The sequence below is a fragment of the Sceloporus undulatus genome, chromosome 2, assembly GCF_019175285.1.
Source record: "Sceloporus undulatus isolate JIND9_A2432 ecotype Alabama chromosome 2, SceUnd_v1.1, whole genome shotgun sequence".
Lineage (NCBI taxonomy): Eukaryota > Metazoa > Chordata > Lepidosauria > Squamata > Phrynosomatidae > Sceloporus > Sceloporus undulatus.
The window spans coordinates 28,843,588-28,857,904 of record NC_056523.1 but is presented as its reverse complement, the minus strand read 5'-3'; the positions used below and the strand labels follow the sequence as shown (position 1 = coordinate 28,857,904).

The window sequence follows — 14,317 nt, the reverse complement described above, 5'->3', positions numbered from 1 at the left end:
AAAAAAACCCATAAGATTGTCTTAAAAGCCCTGTTCAGGTCAAATGCACGAGTACAGCATGGACAGACTATGCACATTTCTTTTGACCCCTGTATTCTTGGTCCTACATCCTTGGGTAGAGACTTTGTTGTGATGAGTGACAAGGCCTGGAAAGAGGTTCTACTCATAGTTTCTTCAGTTTTACTTGTATTTGTAAGCAGAACTCTCCACGTGATAAAGCAGGACACTGGATCATGCTGGAGAATTCCATTCACATTTGTGTGGATGCAATCAGAGCTCCCATTTAGACCTTGGAGTTTATCGCACAGGCCCTGGAATGGAAGTTCCCATCACGTTCCGGATGTGATTTTCAGGAATGGTTTAGAAGCATTCCTGAAAATAGCCCCCTCTGGGATGCATCCGGAATGCAATGAGAACGCCGCTGCCAGCGTTCTCATGTGCGGTAAGATGCGTTCTATGCTGCCTTCCGTTCCCATCATGCCGCCTTTTGTAACACGACAGGCCCGTTCCAGGAGCCTGTGCAATATACTCCCTTGTCTCTCAAGACAGAATCACCACACACTGGTATATAGTGGCACGATAAGTGTGGTATAACTCCATAGTCTGCTCATGCATTTAACCTATTAAAATTTACTTCTCTGCATATTTTTATACAACTCAGTATAAAGAACTATGTGGGAGAGGAAGGTCTTACTCATTGGCCCACTAAATCTGATTGACAAAAGAATAGGTAAATCTGGGGTAAGGACTTTGCTTCAGCAAATCTGAACTAATTAGTCCCAAAAGGTGGGAAATGGTTTGGGGAAAATTAGGAGTGCCTCTTTAATCAGCAGCCACAATAAGTGCTCTTTATAGGCAAGGGGCCCTTTCTGCCTTTAAAGATGCACTCCTCCAAGCAGTTCCACCAGCACAAGCTTTGTTTGTGTCAATAGAGCTTGCCATGGTGAAGAGGTTTGAGGATCAGACGGCAAGCCTGCAATCTTCCTGGCTGCATTCTAGTGCTGCTGCTGCTGCTGTTCTTATTTGCGTTGTAAACACGATTTTAACTGAAGAGATATTTATCAATACATTTCACACTGTATTATTTTGCACACACCTAGCCATCCTTTCAGTTAAATCTCATAATTTATCTAATGAAAACCAACACCAGTAAGAGAGATTTCACCTTCTTTCACCTCCAAAAAAAAGACCATAATTAAAGCAATATGATAATATGGCAAATTAAGCATGTCTTTTGGACTTATGTGCCATGGGGAAGGGCAGGGTGGGGAACAAATCAGTCAAGAGAATATTTATTTTAAATTCCATGCATTGCCACCACTTCTCATGGGCTGCATTTTCAAAAGCACAGATGAACTCCAGGACACATCCAGCTTGCACATTCAGTCTCTTTCGTGTCCGTCTGCTTGGCCTAACATGCTTGTAAGAATCCCATTTCCACCCCTGCATCAGAGCCAGAGTGTGCCAGGTTTGAGCATAGACAGCATTGTGCACGAAATAAAAATTGCCTTTTTGTGCTTTTTGAAATGAGGTCCAACGAACATAGTTTCCATTGGTGTGCATGGTGTCCATTTGCCAGGCTTGCTTGCCCTGTGCTTACTGGGTAGCATGTCTATGTATGTTGAAGGGTTACATCCTCCAGGACACATCCATTGCTTTGGACATCCAGGAAGCTGTCCTGTTCAGCACATTCTTCGTGATATAGCATGCTATTCCTCCACAGTACTGCCTGCATTCCACCATCCAGAGTAAATATCTGCAAAAGTGGCTGTGGCTGCTGGAGAAAAGGAGGGTCCTGCACGTGAAATAAGATCTTAAGCAGGTGGGGAGGAGTAAGCAAGGGAGGCACTCAGTCCCTCCACAAATCATTGTAATTTGGGGAAGAGGGTGCCCCACAACAGCAGATGGGGAGATCACCACTGGCTTCTGCTTCCTTATCTCAATTATTTGCATTGCCGTTTCCCCAGATCCCTAGTCTCTGGTGCAAACACAGATCGCTCAGCCCTGTGCTGTGTGAGTTAATAGTGGATATCTTGCAAGGGTTGGTGGAGAACATCTTGAGGGTTAAATGAGAAGGGGAGACAGGGACAAACACAAAGCTGCTGCTTTTAGCATCTCTTGCTGGGATTTCATGTGTCTCCCACACCACCCCCTTGCTGAAATTTACAAGCACACTATCTTGTCCTCTTCTTCTTTGCTATGGCCAGTGCAAGCAAACACAACAGTACACTGACATACAAATGCTGATGTGTTCCTTCCAAGCCCTGCATATACATCCGTGCAGACACGCATATACATATGAAGAATACCAAACTCACTTTGAGAATTAATCTGAATGTACATACATAGCAGAATGTGGAGATGGTGGAGTCCTAGGGTGGTAGAATGAACTCTGCACCTTTATACAATAGGTCAGAGGTTTACCATCTTTGGTTTTTTAGATGTTTTTGACTTCAACTCACAGAAGCCATGGCCAGTACAGTCAATGGCCATGATTCCTGAGAGTGGAAATCCAAAATATGTGAAAGGCCAGAGATTCAGAACCATTATTATTGTATGTGAAAAAATCTGCTCCCCTTTGTTGGTTTATTAGCAGTAGATGATGAAAAAGCATAATACAAGGAGCTGCCTTAAATCAATCAAAGTGTTTATCAGTCTAGACTAGACTGGGAGTAGCTGCCCAGAAAAAAAGATCTTTCATATCACCTTCTTCCTGATTCTTTTCTAACTAGAAATGCTAGTGATTGAACCTGCTGCCTTCTGCCTGCAAAGCATGTGCTCTATCACTGAATTTCAGCTGCTTCCAAAAGGTTCTAATTTAGCCCACTCTTTCTCAAAGTACTGATGATATTTTTAAGCATATGGTGCATTCAAAAATCACATATTAAATACAGCCCGAAGTATGCAAAGGGATCTTGTAGCACCTTTGAGACTAATTGAAAGAAACAAAGTTGGTAGCATGAGCTTTCATAGACATGAGCAGTCAATCCAGAGACACTCCAAACATACATCATAGGGAGTAAGATCAGGTCTACAAAAGCTCATGCTACTAACTTGTTTCTCTCAGTTAGTCTCAAAAGTGTTACAAGATCCCTTTGCATACTGATTTTTCCAACTAACAGGGCTATGCTTTGAATACAGCCTGAAGTGGTATAGACCTTTCTGCTATCTTGGGATTCTGCCATCTGATTCTGTTGTATGTGTAGAGTCAGTGTAATAGATATTTACCTCTGTCAAATTTCCCCTTACACACACACAAACACACACACTTATTTCCCAACAAACCCTAATTCCATCTCTTTGTCTCAGTTGGAGTAGACACATTGAATTAACAGAACTTTCATAACTACTGATTTACCAAGTTCCTCTGTTACAATTATTCTATTTTTTTCTGAGACTACCAACTGACTTTGGGCCTGAAAGTGCAGTCTGTGTAAGAAGAATTTACCTCCTACTTTAAGCTGAAGCTTTGCTTTCCACTCAGTCACATCCCAGATGCTTTTCTTGACTTTTCAAATCTGGGAATGGGTTCCTAACTAAATAAATGCTATTAAATAAAGGAAAACATAAGCAAAGGTGCTATAAGATTATTACTTTATATAATGGTGGCTATTGTAAAATAATGACTACAAATGTTAGCTAGAACAGTGGTCAAAACGTGAATCCTGTTGTAGTTAATTGATGGAGCATTGCCATTTCCCAAGTGACAGCAACCTCTTTACTCAGTGGGCAGGAAGGTTCAACTGCCTTGTAGCCATCCTGGAGAGTCTAACAAGCCTCCCTGTCAGTTGCAGAAATGCAGAAAACAGCTGCCATACCACTAAACTGTATATATATTCTTCCTTTTTTCAATTGCAACAACAATGATATTTCTCTGTCTCACTAAAAATGTTCTGTGTATGTGTTCCGTTCTGTGCTACAATCACTTTTCAAACCCCCGTTTTGAATTTATGTGTGATTCCAACAACTAGCAGTTTCAGGTATTTCAGTGAAAAGGGATTCTCTCCATAATTTCATTTCCTGTTGCTTATTGTTTCTGTGCATGCTGCTGCTTTTTCATGGCCCTCATTTAGAAGGTCCCATTTTTTGAAGATTTTGTTTTTATTTATGGTTTACCTTCATATGTTCTTTTTCCTGTCTTCTGCACCTTCCTCTTTATTTCTGTCCCCAATCATCTGAAAGTTTGCTAAAGAGTGGGTAAGTGTGTCCTACATTTTGTTTTCTTTTTTTCCCCAAGTTCCTGTTGTAGTATGTGACTATTCTATTGAAAGAAAGAAAAACACTGAGCAGCTCAAACTAGCAATAAACTCTAGTTAATACTGAGGGACCAATGTCTCACACTTCTAATTGCCCCTCACACTCCCCAAAGCATGATTTAGTATTTATAGCTGATTTATCCAGTCTACTGTTTTTGACGGAGGGGAGAGATTGGTTGAATGTTTAAAATAACACTATCACAAACAAGTGGAAATAAATACAGTGACTAAGATCAGTGCTTTCAGTGTTTTATTTAATGTGGGAGAGAGGGGTTGGGGGGGGGTAATCATATATTAAATATTGCTCCTGTTCTTTGGGAAAACAAAATGATGCACTGCAATGTTTGTTCAACAATGAGAAGCTTAGTTTAAAAAAAGAAAGGAGAAGGAAGAAGAAGCAGAAGCAGAAGAAGCAGAAGCAGGAGGAGAAGAAGAAGGAGGATTTGTTTTAAAGAAATATCAGAAAACATACATATCCTGCCTGAAATGATGTCCCTTGATGATTCTCTGATAGCTCAGTAGCTTGGCAAGGTTTGATCTAGTCAATAATTGAGTAGGTAAAACTCTGAAGAGCTTTGTGGAAAATTCTGGTGCTTTGTAGCAAGTGACACTGAATGTTCAGTTGGTGTCAGTCTTTTCTATGATTTGGCGCTGACCTACTGCCCCAGCATGGAATAAATGGAGGGCCCCTGGTGCTTCACTTGCCATCTTATACATGATTCAGAATACTCAGGGCTTCATCATTTTTACACTTGGTGATTAAAAACCCCAATTCACTTACGTGCTTGAGAAGCACATGCATTGGAACTTTTCTGTCTCTTGGGCTAATTTCTTTGTCCCCAAGTGAAGTCTAGAGATTAAATTCTGCTTGGCAGTGGTCAGCCTTTTGCACCCTGTGGCTCCACTTACTTCAGCCTGTTTGCTTAAAAATCTACTCCTTTGTCAGTTCTCTCTGACTCACAGCATCTTTGCCATGAGCCAAGAGACAGCTGCTTTATTGCTTTATGGTGTGAAGTGTGTTTCAGTAGTTGTTTAAATCTTTGTAAAATGTGGATGTCTTAATTTCATCATGAAATAGAATTAAAGAATAAAGTGCTGACTCTCACCACTGTCCTCCTATTACCTTGATTTACATATAACAGAAAGATACTGGACATTGTCCTCCGCTGCATGCATTTGAGTCGCATTAAAAGTCATCTAAGCTGCATGCATGGAACTAATCCTAAAGTTTGACCATTGTTCACAAAATCTTATCAAAGCCCTCTTAGTAAAACAGAACAAAAGAAAGCCTTCCATAAATGTTAAGCCATTACTGCCTACTACACTAGAGAACGTGTTGATCTAAATATCATAGCTGATAGCAACATCTAAGGTAGAAATGTGCATTTCTATTGATCTGTATTAATAATATCTCCCTTCCATCTTTCCCCCCCCCCTCCTTAGCACCAGTATCATTCCAAAATAGATGAACTAATTGAAGAAACCGTCAAAGAAATGATAACACTCCTAGTAGCAAAGGTAATCTTCAGCTTCAGGTGAAGTATTTCACTGTTAACATCACTCCTTTTTAAAGAAGAGCATTTCCATTAATACATGACATATTAAGCAGTTTTGACAGATTGACTGTTTCATGATTGCAGTCTGTGTCAAATTGGGTAAGATGAGGGTGATCAACCTACAAGTTTCAGATCAGGACACAGTCTGTAGTGCTGCTGTTTTACAGAACTTGGTCACATCACCTTCAAGGTGCCAGCTTCCAGGGGCAGCCCTTAGAAGATTATCTCCTGAATAGGAAAGGCACATCCTCTAGGTACACACCAATCTCTAGCTCCTTTATCAATTGTTTCATGACATATCATTGCACTTGTTCTTCCACCAGAGTCACACATCCTCTCCACTTTCCAGCTCACCACCTATCACTTATTTTCCCTTTATGCCCATAAGAATCTCCTTTGACCATAACTTGGAAACATTGCTTTAGTGGACTGCAGCTTCTGGATCCTTGCTGGCTGGAGAATTCTGGGAGCTATAATCCAAAGAATAACTTATCCAACCACTACTCTGACACTAATGTCATCAGGTGAATTCCCATTCCAGCTGTTATTTTTGACCAGGGTAATTTTTGCATCTATTAGTACCCTTTGGTAGACTTTGGCCCTAAGCACACTGCAGAAATAATCCAGTTTGAGACAGCTTTAACTGCCCTGGCTCAGTGCTAGGAAATCCTGAGAATTGTACTTTATTGTAGCACCAGAGCTCTCTGACAGAGAAGCTGCGATTCTTAAAATGTGACATGATTCCATTTCTTCATTAATTCCAATTTTAGCTGAACACGCAGAACATTGAAAGGGACACAGTTATGATTAAGTATAAGGAACATATTGGCTGATGCATCTTGCTCTGAGCCTCCTTCAGAAACTTACAAATCAATTTGATATTACCAGAAGCAAGGCATTTCTTGCACCTTATGCTTGAGAGTTGAACCGTAATTAGCTTTCACAGCACTCAGCATCAACATAACATTCTCTTCCCTAGTGTACAAAGGATGACTGTCATGTCACGGTGGCTGTGCTGTGATTATCCTAAATTTATTAAGAATACAGTCTGTATTTTAAAGTTTGGGTTTGTTAATTAATTCCTTCATTTGTTTCACTACACTGAAAAATATTTAGATATCCCAAAACAGAAACATTGTCTTTGCCCAAATTAGAAACCCAAATTAGATATTGGAAACCCAAATAAGAAATATCCAAGTTACTTGAAGATGGAAATATTTTAGGTGGAAGAAAAATAAGAAGAAATATTTTAGTTGAAATGTTTCTCTTTTGAAATTGCCTAATTTCAAGTTACCCAGCAAATAAATAAATAAAATTAATTCTGCAAAATTAGAGTTATCACAAGCAATCAGCAGTGCCTCCTGCCATAGACTATTTATAACTAATTATCAATTTATACACAGCTGATTTAAGATTTTTCTGCTGCCAAAAAGGGGAAGACTGTCATTGGTTCTCTTTATAAATTCATACCATGACACAGAGCTAGTATTTTAGGGCCATCTGTCAGTTGCAAACAATATCAAACCTTTACTCTAGAATAGATCGATTACACATACACACCTGCATGCACACCTGTAGGTTTCTTTTATCTTCTGCAAGGAATTTCTCTGCTAGACAGAGGCCAGAATTTTATATGTATATCATGTCAGTGGCATTTTGTTTCCAACTGACAGTTTTCACCCTAATCAGTATATATACATGTAAAATCCCATAAACCTCAATAGACATACTTTTGAGCTGTTCAACTGCAGTCATATTTTGAGAATCTTCTGGTTTGGGATTTATTTTTTGTGTGTGATTGAAATCTATCTGTTTTCAGTTTGTCACCATTCTGGAAGGAGTCCTGGCCAAACTATCCAGATATGATGAAGGGACATTGTTTTCTTCTTTCCTCTCGTTTACTGTAAGTTGCCCCTGCTTTTTGTATCCAGCTTTATAATATTTTGCTTAGAAAGGCGGGGGGGGGGGACTTTGCAATGTCTGCTTTATATTCATCCATGGTTCATAGCTTTAGGATGATGATGATTATACTTAAATCACACTTGCATGATCCATATTATAACACCTTGCTGAAGCTAAGCAGGTCTCTGTCTAATCAGGACTGGGAAACATGTACACATCACGTTGGATTCCATGATAAGAGAGTATAAATGTAATAAAACAAAGAGGATTAAAGTAATACAGGTAAGTTAAGTAATAATACACCTTTATGAAATCCTCCAAACAGAAGACAATGTAATACAGAGTGTTGAACCTAATGGGAGAGATTTCAGTTCAGATTTCCACTCAGACACAAATATGGTGGCTGATCTTGAGCCAGTCACTATCTCTCAGCTTAACCTAACTCCCAGTGTTGTTGTGAAGAGAAAGGAAGCATGTTCGCTGCATCTGTTGCTTGGGAAAACATAGGATGAAAATCAGAGGAGAGAGGGAGAATAAGTGAATCATCACCATCATTTAATTATTTATATAGTATGATCATTGTACATGGCACTTCACATGAGCAGGTTACAATTGTTAATTTGACAGTTCTCTGCTCTCAGTCTTGCACAACACACAAGAGAAAGGGGATGGCATTGGAGGAGAGAATTAAGTCCAGCAGATATTGGCTGCTGGTCTCTCTTTCTGAAGCCACTGCACTGGCAGTCAAGATGGAGGGAGAGCCTTTCATCAGTTGCTACACCTAGGCTGTGCTTGTGTATGTGTCCTATTTTCTACTGTGATATCTTCTGGGGTTTGGTTGGTTGTTTTTGAAGGTACTTTGGGGGCAATGTGGCTTTGAAATTTGCTCCCCAGAATCTGGAAGCATTAGGAGACTTTCCTGCTTTCCTGCATAGCAACATACCAAGGACTGGAGGAATCAGGGAGCACAAGAAGAGGCGGACTATAGGAGTTAAGAGGCAGGCAAGCAACAGAGTGGAACTCACAATGAACATTCAAAGTCAGCACTATAAAACTCAGAAGCAAGGCTAGTTTAGCCAGCAGAGCCTCAGTCAGGCTGCATCAGCACTGCAGAAATAACCCACTTTGACCCCCACTAACTGTCATGGCTCAGTGCAGTGAAATTCTGGGTTTTATAGTATTAATTTTAGTTTAATTTGTTTTATTTATATACCGCTATTCCAAAGATCATAGCGGTGAACAGCAAGTAAGCTAATTTGCCCCCGACAGTCTGGGTACTCATTTTAGCGACCTCGGAAGGATGCAAGCCTGAGTCAAGCTTGGGCCCTTTTGCTGGTCTTGAACTCGCAACCTTGTGGTTTTGAGTGAATGGTTGCAGTACAGGCATTTAACCACTGCGCCACCAGGGCTCCATTTGTTTGTTGTGGCACCAGAGACAGCTAAATGTCTCACAAAACTACAGTTCCCAGAATTCAATAGCACTGAGGCATAGCAGTTAAAGGGATGTCAAACTGAGTTAATTTCTTCAGTGTGGATGCAGCTCCAGAAAGCCAGTATATGACTGTTGCCCCAAAGGGTTGAAATAACTGTACAGGTACTGTATGGCCTTGTTTGTTTGTTTTCATTTAAAGAGTCTGCAGTTTGTGATATGATAAGTCCTTCTGCCCTTGGAACTGGAGTGGCAGAGGAGGTATGATTTCTCCTGAGCTGAGGCAGTTTCTTGAGTCTGGCTGCTGGTGAGGAACTCTATTCAAGAGTAGAAATGGAGATATTATTCCCTTTGTGTCCTTGCTTCTTCACATCTGTGGAAATCTCTAGCAGAGACACTGCCTTAGTGCAAGATACAATGGTCCACCCTCACCCATACTTAGGGTTCCAGGACTCTTCCGCTGGTGTAAAAGCATCTCATTCTGGGTTCTGGGCCATAGGGTAAATGGTCAGGAATAGAAACGGTAGATGTCTACTTTGTAGACATGATTCCTGAAATCATGACATTGGTGATACATATAATTATACATATAATTATACTTTTCACTTGTTGCAAAACCCCAGATCGAGATTTAGAATTCCATTATTTTTTTTCAAAGACTGAAAAAGACAAACTTTTTCTCAACAGATAACAATACCTATTGGAATAGCTGTTCTTCAACCATACTCTGTTGGACCAACACAGTCCATTCATCACTTTATTATAGTGCTTAATGTAATGGTATAGGAATAGTAACAACAACAACAGCCATGCAAAGGAAAACACAAACCTGATGACAGGAAGAATAAAAGATGCTACACATTAAAACTAGCAGCAAAAAACAAACTTAAAAGCCCAGTGAAATAAAAATGCCTTTAGTTTTTGGTGAAAGATAGTATATAAACCATGATGGATTCTATGTAATTTCAGCAAGTACTTATTGTTCTCCAGCTTCTAATTTCCATTCTCTGTCCTAGTTGGAGAATAATTTACAAGCTTGTATGTAAAGCTCACCTCCCTTTTGTGATATGCTGTCATCAGCATTATGTGTTTTTGAGTACCAACAGAAAAAGATAAGGAGGTGGCTGCTTTGGGAGCTCTGTAAGAGCCAACACAAGTCCTAGTAGACCAGTTAATATTCTGAAGATTCAAGCTCTTCCTAGATGGATACTGCCTCTCTGACACTGCACTGCATTATTTACAGTGAGTGGCGTGGATGTTCTGACTGATTCCAGTTACACCAATGGAATTTGGGGCACATCCAATTGGCTTTAATTTAGGAGGAGAATGTGTTTATTTAGCACTTCTGATGGCTCACACAAAGGGTTTTGTGGTCTGTACTGGCTCTCCAACAGATCCACAGAGCTGGTGGTTATGGGCACAAGGTGTTTATCCTGACTAGTTAGATTTCCACAATAGTTATGGAAATATCTGGGGCACTAAAAAAAATGCAGTGCAAAACCAGGCTCAAGAACCTGCATTTCAGACATGTCTATGGATGGTTGAATCTCAAGGAGAAGAGCCGGAGGTATAGAGCAAATTCATTCCAAAGTGACTATATCATGTTGAAAAACTGAAATACTGAAAAAATAGGTAGTGGCAGTCTGGCATGTGGATAAAGAATGGAGAGGAAAGGGCAGACTTGACATCTCACCAACTAGTTTTGCTTGATAATGCTTTCAATCTCCTTCCTTAGAGGTTGGATGGACATCTGTCGGGGATGCTTTGATTTAGATTTCCTGCATGGCAGGGGGTTGGACTGGATGGCCCTTGCAGTCTCTTCCAACTCTACGATTCTATGATTCTATGATTCATCTTGCAGTGTAGGATGGATATCATGAGATTGGACATTTACAAGCAACAATTCTCTTCTAATGCTCAGCATTCTGTTTTGCTTCTTATCAGAAAGACAGCAACAATAATATGAATCCATCAGTTCAGAGGAGAACTGAATTTTAAATGGAATTGCACAGAATAAAATAAAACAGAAACCCTTTCCAGGATCAAAGAGAATGTTTGGGAATGTGAATCCTACAAAGCAACCATCTCTTTTTTTACCTCTTGCTCCCAAGGTCAAACTACATGCAACTTTAAAGAATAGCTAGCCACTGTTTCATTTCCCAGGTTGTATGTAGAAAGTAAATTCAACTTAACCTGTTCTGCAAGGGAACAGAGGTTTTAATCCTTTGCCTCCACTGTGATTAATGTGTTTGGCTATTTCCCCCCCCCCCTTTTCTTTCTTTAACATTGGCAAAATATATTTGCTGAATCATCTTAAAACTGGTTTTCTTCAAAAAGCCATTTTTCTGGAATGTACTGTATATACTTGACTGTAAGTCGATCTCATGTATAAGTTGAAGTCAAGTTTTGGGGCCAGAGTTATGGATTTTGGTATGACTCATGGATAAGTCAAGGGTAAGACTTTGAGGCTCCTCAGGTCCATGTTGGCTCTTTGGCATTTTCTCAGCAGGGAACAGAGGCTGTTTCTCTGCTGCAGTGAGGAAGCACCAAAGAGCACAGGTGCCCTCTGCCCCTTCAATCCCCCTAAAACACCTACTTTTACAGTAGACTACCCCTGGAATGGAAGCTCTTTACTGCTGGCCCATCCACAGTTGTCTGCAGCGCCCGGCTTGCCTTCTCACAGAGGGTGAGGAGGAGGTTGGGGGTGAAGAGTCAGTTGGGGGACAGCCAAACATAAACAGAGCTAAGGCAAGGAGGGAGAGAAAGTGTGCATGTGTGCATGCATGCTGGACTAGGGAAAGTGGGGAGGAAGGTGAGTGTGTGTATGTGTGTGTGTGACTGGATCAGCTGTTGCTCCCATAGAAATAAAAATTGCCCTGTACTCTTTCTGCTTTCAGCAGCCCATTCTCAGGCACAGAGGGAAAGTGGGGAGGAAGGTGTGTGTATGTTTGTCACTGAATGAGCTGCCATCTTCAGCATTACCATATTGACCCATATATAAATCGACCCAGGATTTTGGGGTCAATTTTTGCACATAAATTTATTGACTTATAGACGGGTATATACAGTAAATCACTAAGTCTAAAAAGTACATTATGAATTTGGTTCCATAGATTGTGAAGTAATTAAAAATAGAAACATTTAAAAAGGTGTAGAGACAATGACCATTCAGCTGTCTTGCTGACAACATTAGCTCCTAGTAAAAAAAGCCATTTACTGGTTGGCACTGATCATCCTTTAGTTTCTTTGTATTAAACCAAGATCTTAAACTAGGGTATGAAATTTATTAATGATCCTGATTATTATATTGACATTAAACTACAGTTTCCTCTTCAAATGTAATGGCTAACTGTAATGAATTAAACAGGGATATAAGCATTGAGGAATAGAGGGAAGAGGGGAATGGATGGTCCTATCACTCCTTCTATTGTTTAGAATGATGAATCTGAACATCTGAGCTTAGCCAAATAAAAACGATATGTATAGGCCTCCCATATTATCCCTAAAGGACCCAGGACAGCCTCACATAATTATTTTGATATGTAGCATCAACTTTGATTTAGAATAACAAGAAATCCAATGCTAATAAAGTCAATTTGCTCAATCCTGCTATATCTAAAAACCAGTCGTCTCAAATAACAATGTGGTCAAAGTATTAAAAAATCTCTTGAAAGACCAAGCTTCTACCAACTTCTTTCATCAAATGTTGTCCGGTCTCTCAGAAAATGACATGTCACTAGGGGTCTTATGACAGGCTGTTTTATCACCTAGTAGGAAATCCTCATTTTCAATCTTTGCTGTGAAATTCAACTTAAAATTAATGCATCGGTTGTCCTAATAGCATTCTCACTAACCGCATCATTATGAAATATCTCTTGGATTTTTTTTTTTCTAAATGGGATATCATTTTGCCTTTAGTTAGATAGCTGAGTAAGATGTTTTCTATATTCAGTAATGTTTCTTAGATTTGGCAGTCCAGTCATTAGATAGAAATGTCTACTTAGAAAATGAATTGCAACCAATCTGATGACAGCTGCCAGTGTTCCATATAATCTAAAGAGTCGCTTCTCTATCAAGAGAAAAAAATGAAGTGCTACATTAATTAAAACTACAGAGCGTATTTTACCCTGGGGAGAAATTACTGGCAATCTCATTTTGGTTCTGCACAATTTTTTGTCATAAACTGAGCGATTTCACGAGAAAAGTCACATAATTCCTGAAGAGATACAGACTAGCTAAAAATCACACAACATCCGGCAGTGTGGAAATTGCAATATATGTAGCCAATTTTTACTCTAATGAAAAACAAGCAGTTGTGGTTGGGGAGTGTGTGTGTGTGCGCGCGCGCGCGCGCGTGCGTGCGTGCATGTGTTTTAAGTTCTGCATGTTTTGGGAGAAGGGAATGTGGAATACAGGCTTTATTATCAGTATATTATGTTGTTATTATATTATGTTGTTATTGTAGCAAATGTTTGTTTTATTTTGCTATCCATGGCCATTTTTGTTTCTGGCTTATTTCTATGTACGGTTTTTCATAGACCCAGATCCAATCATTATGTTTATATTCCTGATTTTGTTATCATAGCTAAACATTAAACTAGGTAGAAAGATTGATTGATAGATCAAACAGATTGAAATAACTCAGCTATTTCTGTTACTGATGCTTCTGTTTGATCTTCATTGATCAGCAGTTGTGCTAGATGCTGTCTCGCCTGAAAAATATATCTATGCTACATATTTGCAAGAGGCAAATCAAGATGAACACATTTCTGAAAGAGCAATGCAGTTTCACTGCTGGGAACATGTTTTGATCATTTATTGCATGAAGTGGTAGAAAGCTCTCAAAAGATGATAGCAAGGGTGAAAAAATCTATATAAGTACCTCAGGCTGTGCAGAACTCCCTTCAACGTTTTGAAAAGCTATTGGCTGTACATAGGCTGAAATAACTGCTCAGTGATGATGTAGCTGAAGTCATCTTTCCCTCCCTGTTTAAAATTTCTGAAAATAAAGAGGAACACCAGATTATTCTTCCTGTAAAATAGGTAGCTGTACACATAATTTAAGTCCCATAATCTAAGTACCAACTCCAGAAACAAGAAGAAGTTGACCAGTTCCATATATAACATTAAATGCAACAATACTAACAATTCTTAGAGATGCTGAAAGTTTTCTT

General features: G+C 39.6%; 1 protein-coding gene across 13 annotated transcripts in view; it reads left to right on the top strand.

The window, feature by feature from the left end:
- Nucleotides 1-14,317, top strand: part of CADPS (calcium dependent secretion activator) — a 466,363-nt gene that overhangs the window by 388,774 nt on the left and 63,272 nt on the right. For all 13 annotated transcript variants that reach the window (XM_042450102.1, XM_042450101.1, XM_042450096.1 and 10 more), the window contains 2 exons: nucleotides 5,700-5,774; nucleotides 7,632-7,715. In XM_042450102.1, the coding sequence (XP_042306036.1) occupies nucleotides 5,700-5,774; nucleotides 7,632-7,715 (159 nt within the window). The remainder of the gene's footprint in view (nucleotides 1-5,699; nucleotides 5,775-7,631; nucleotides 7,716-14,317) is intronic.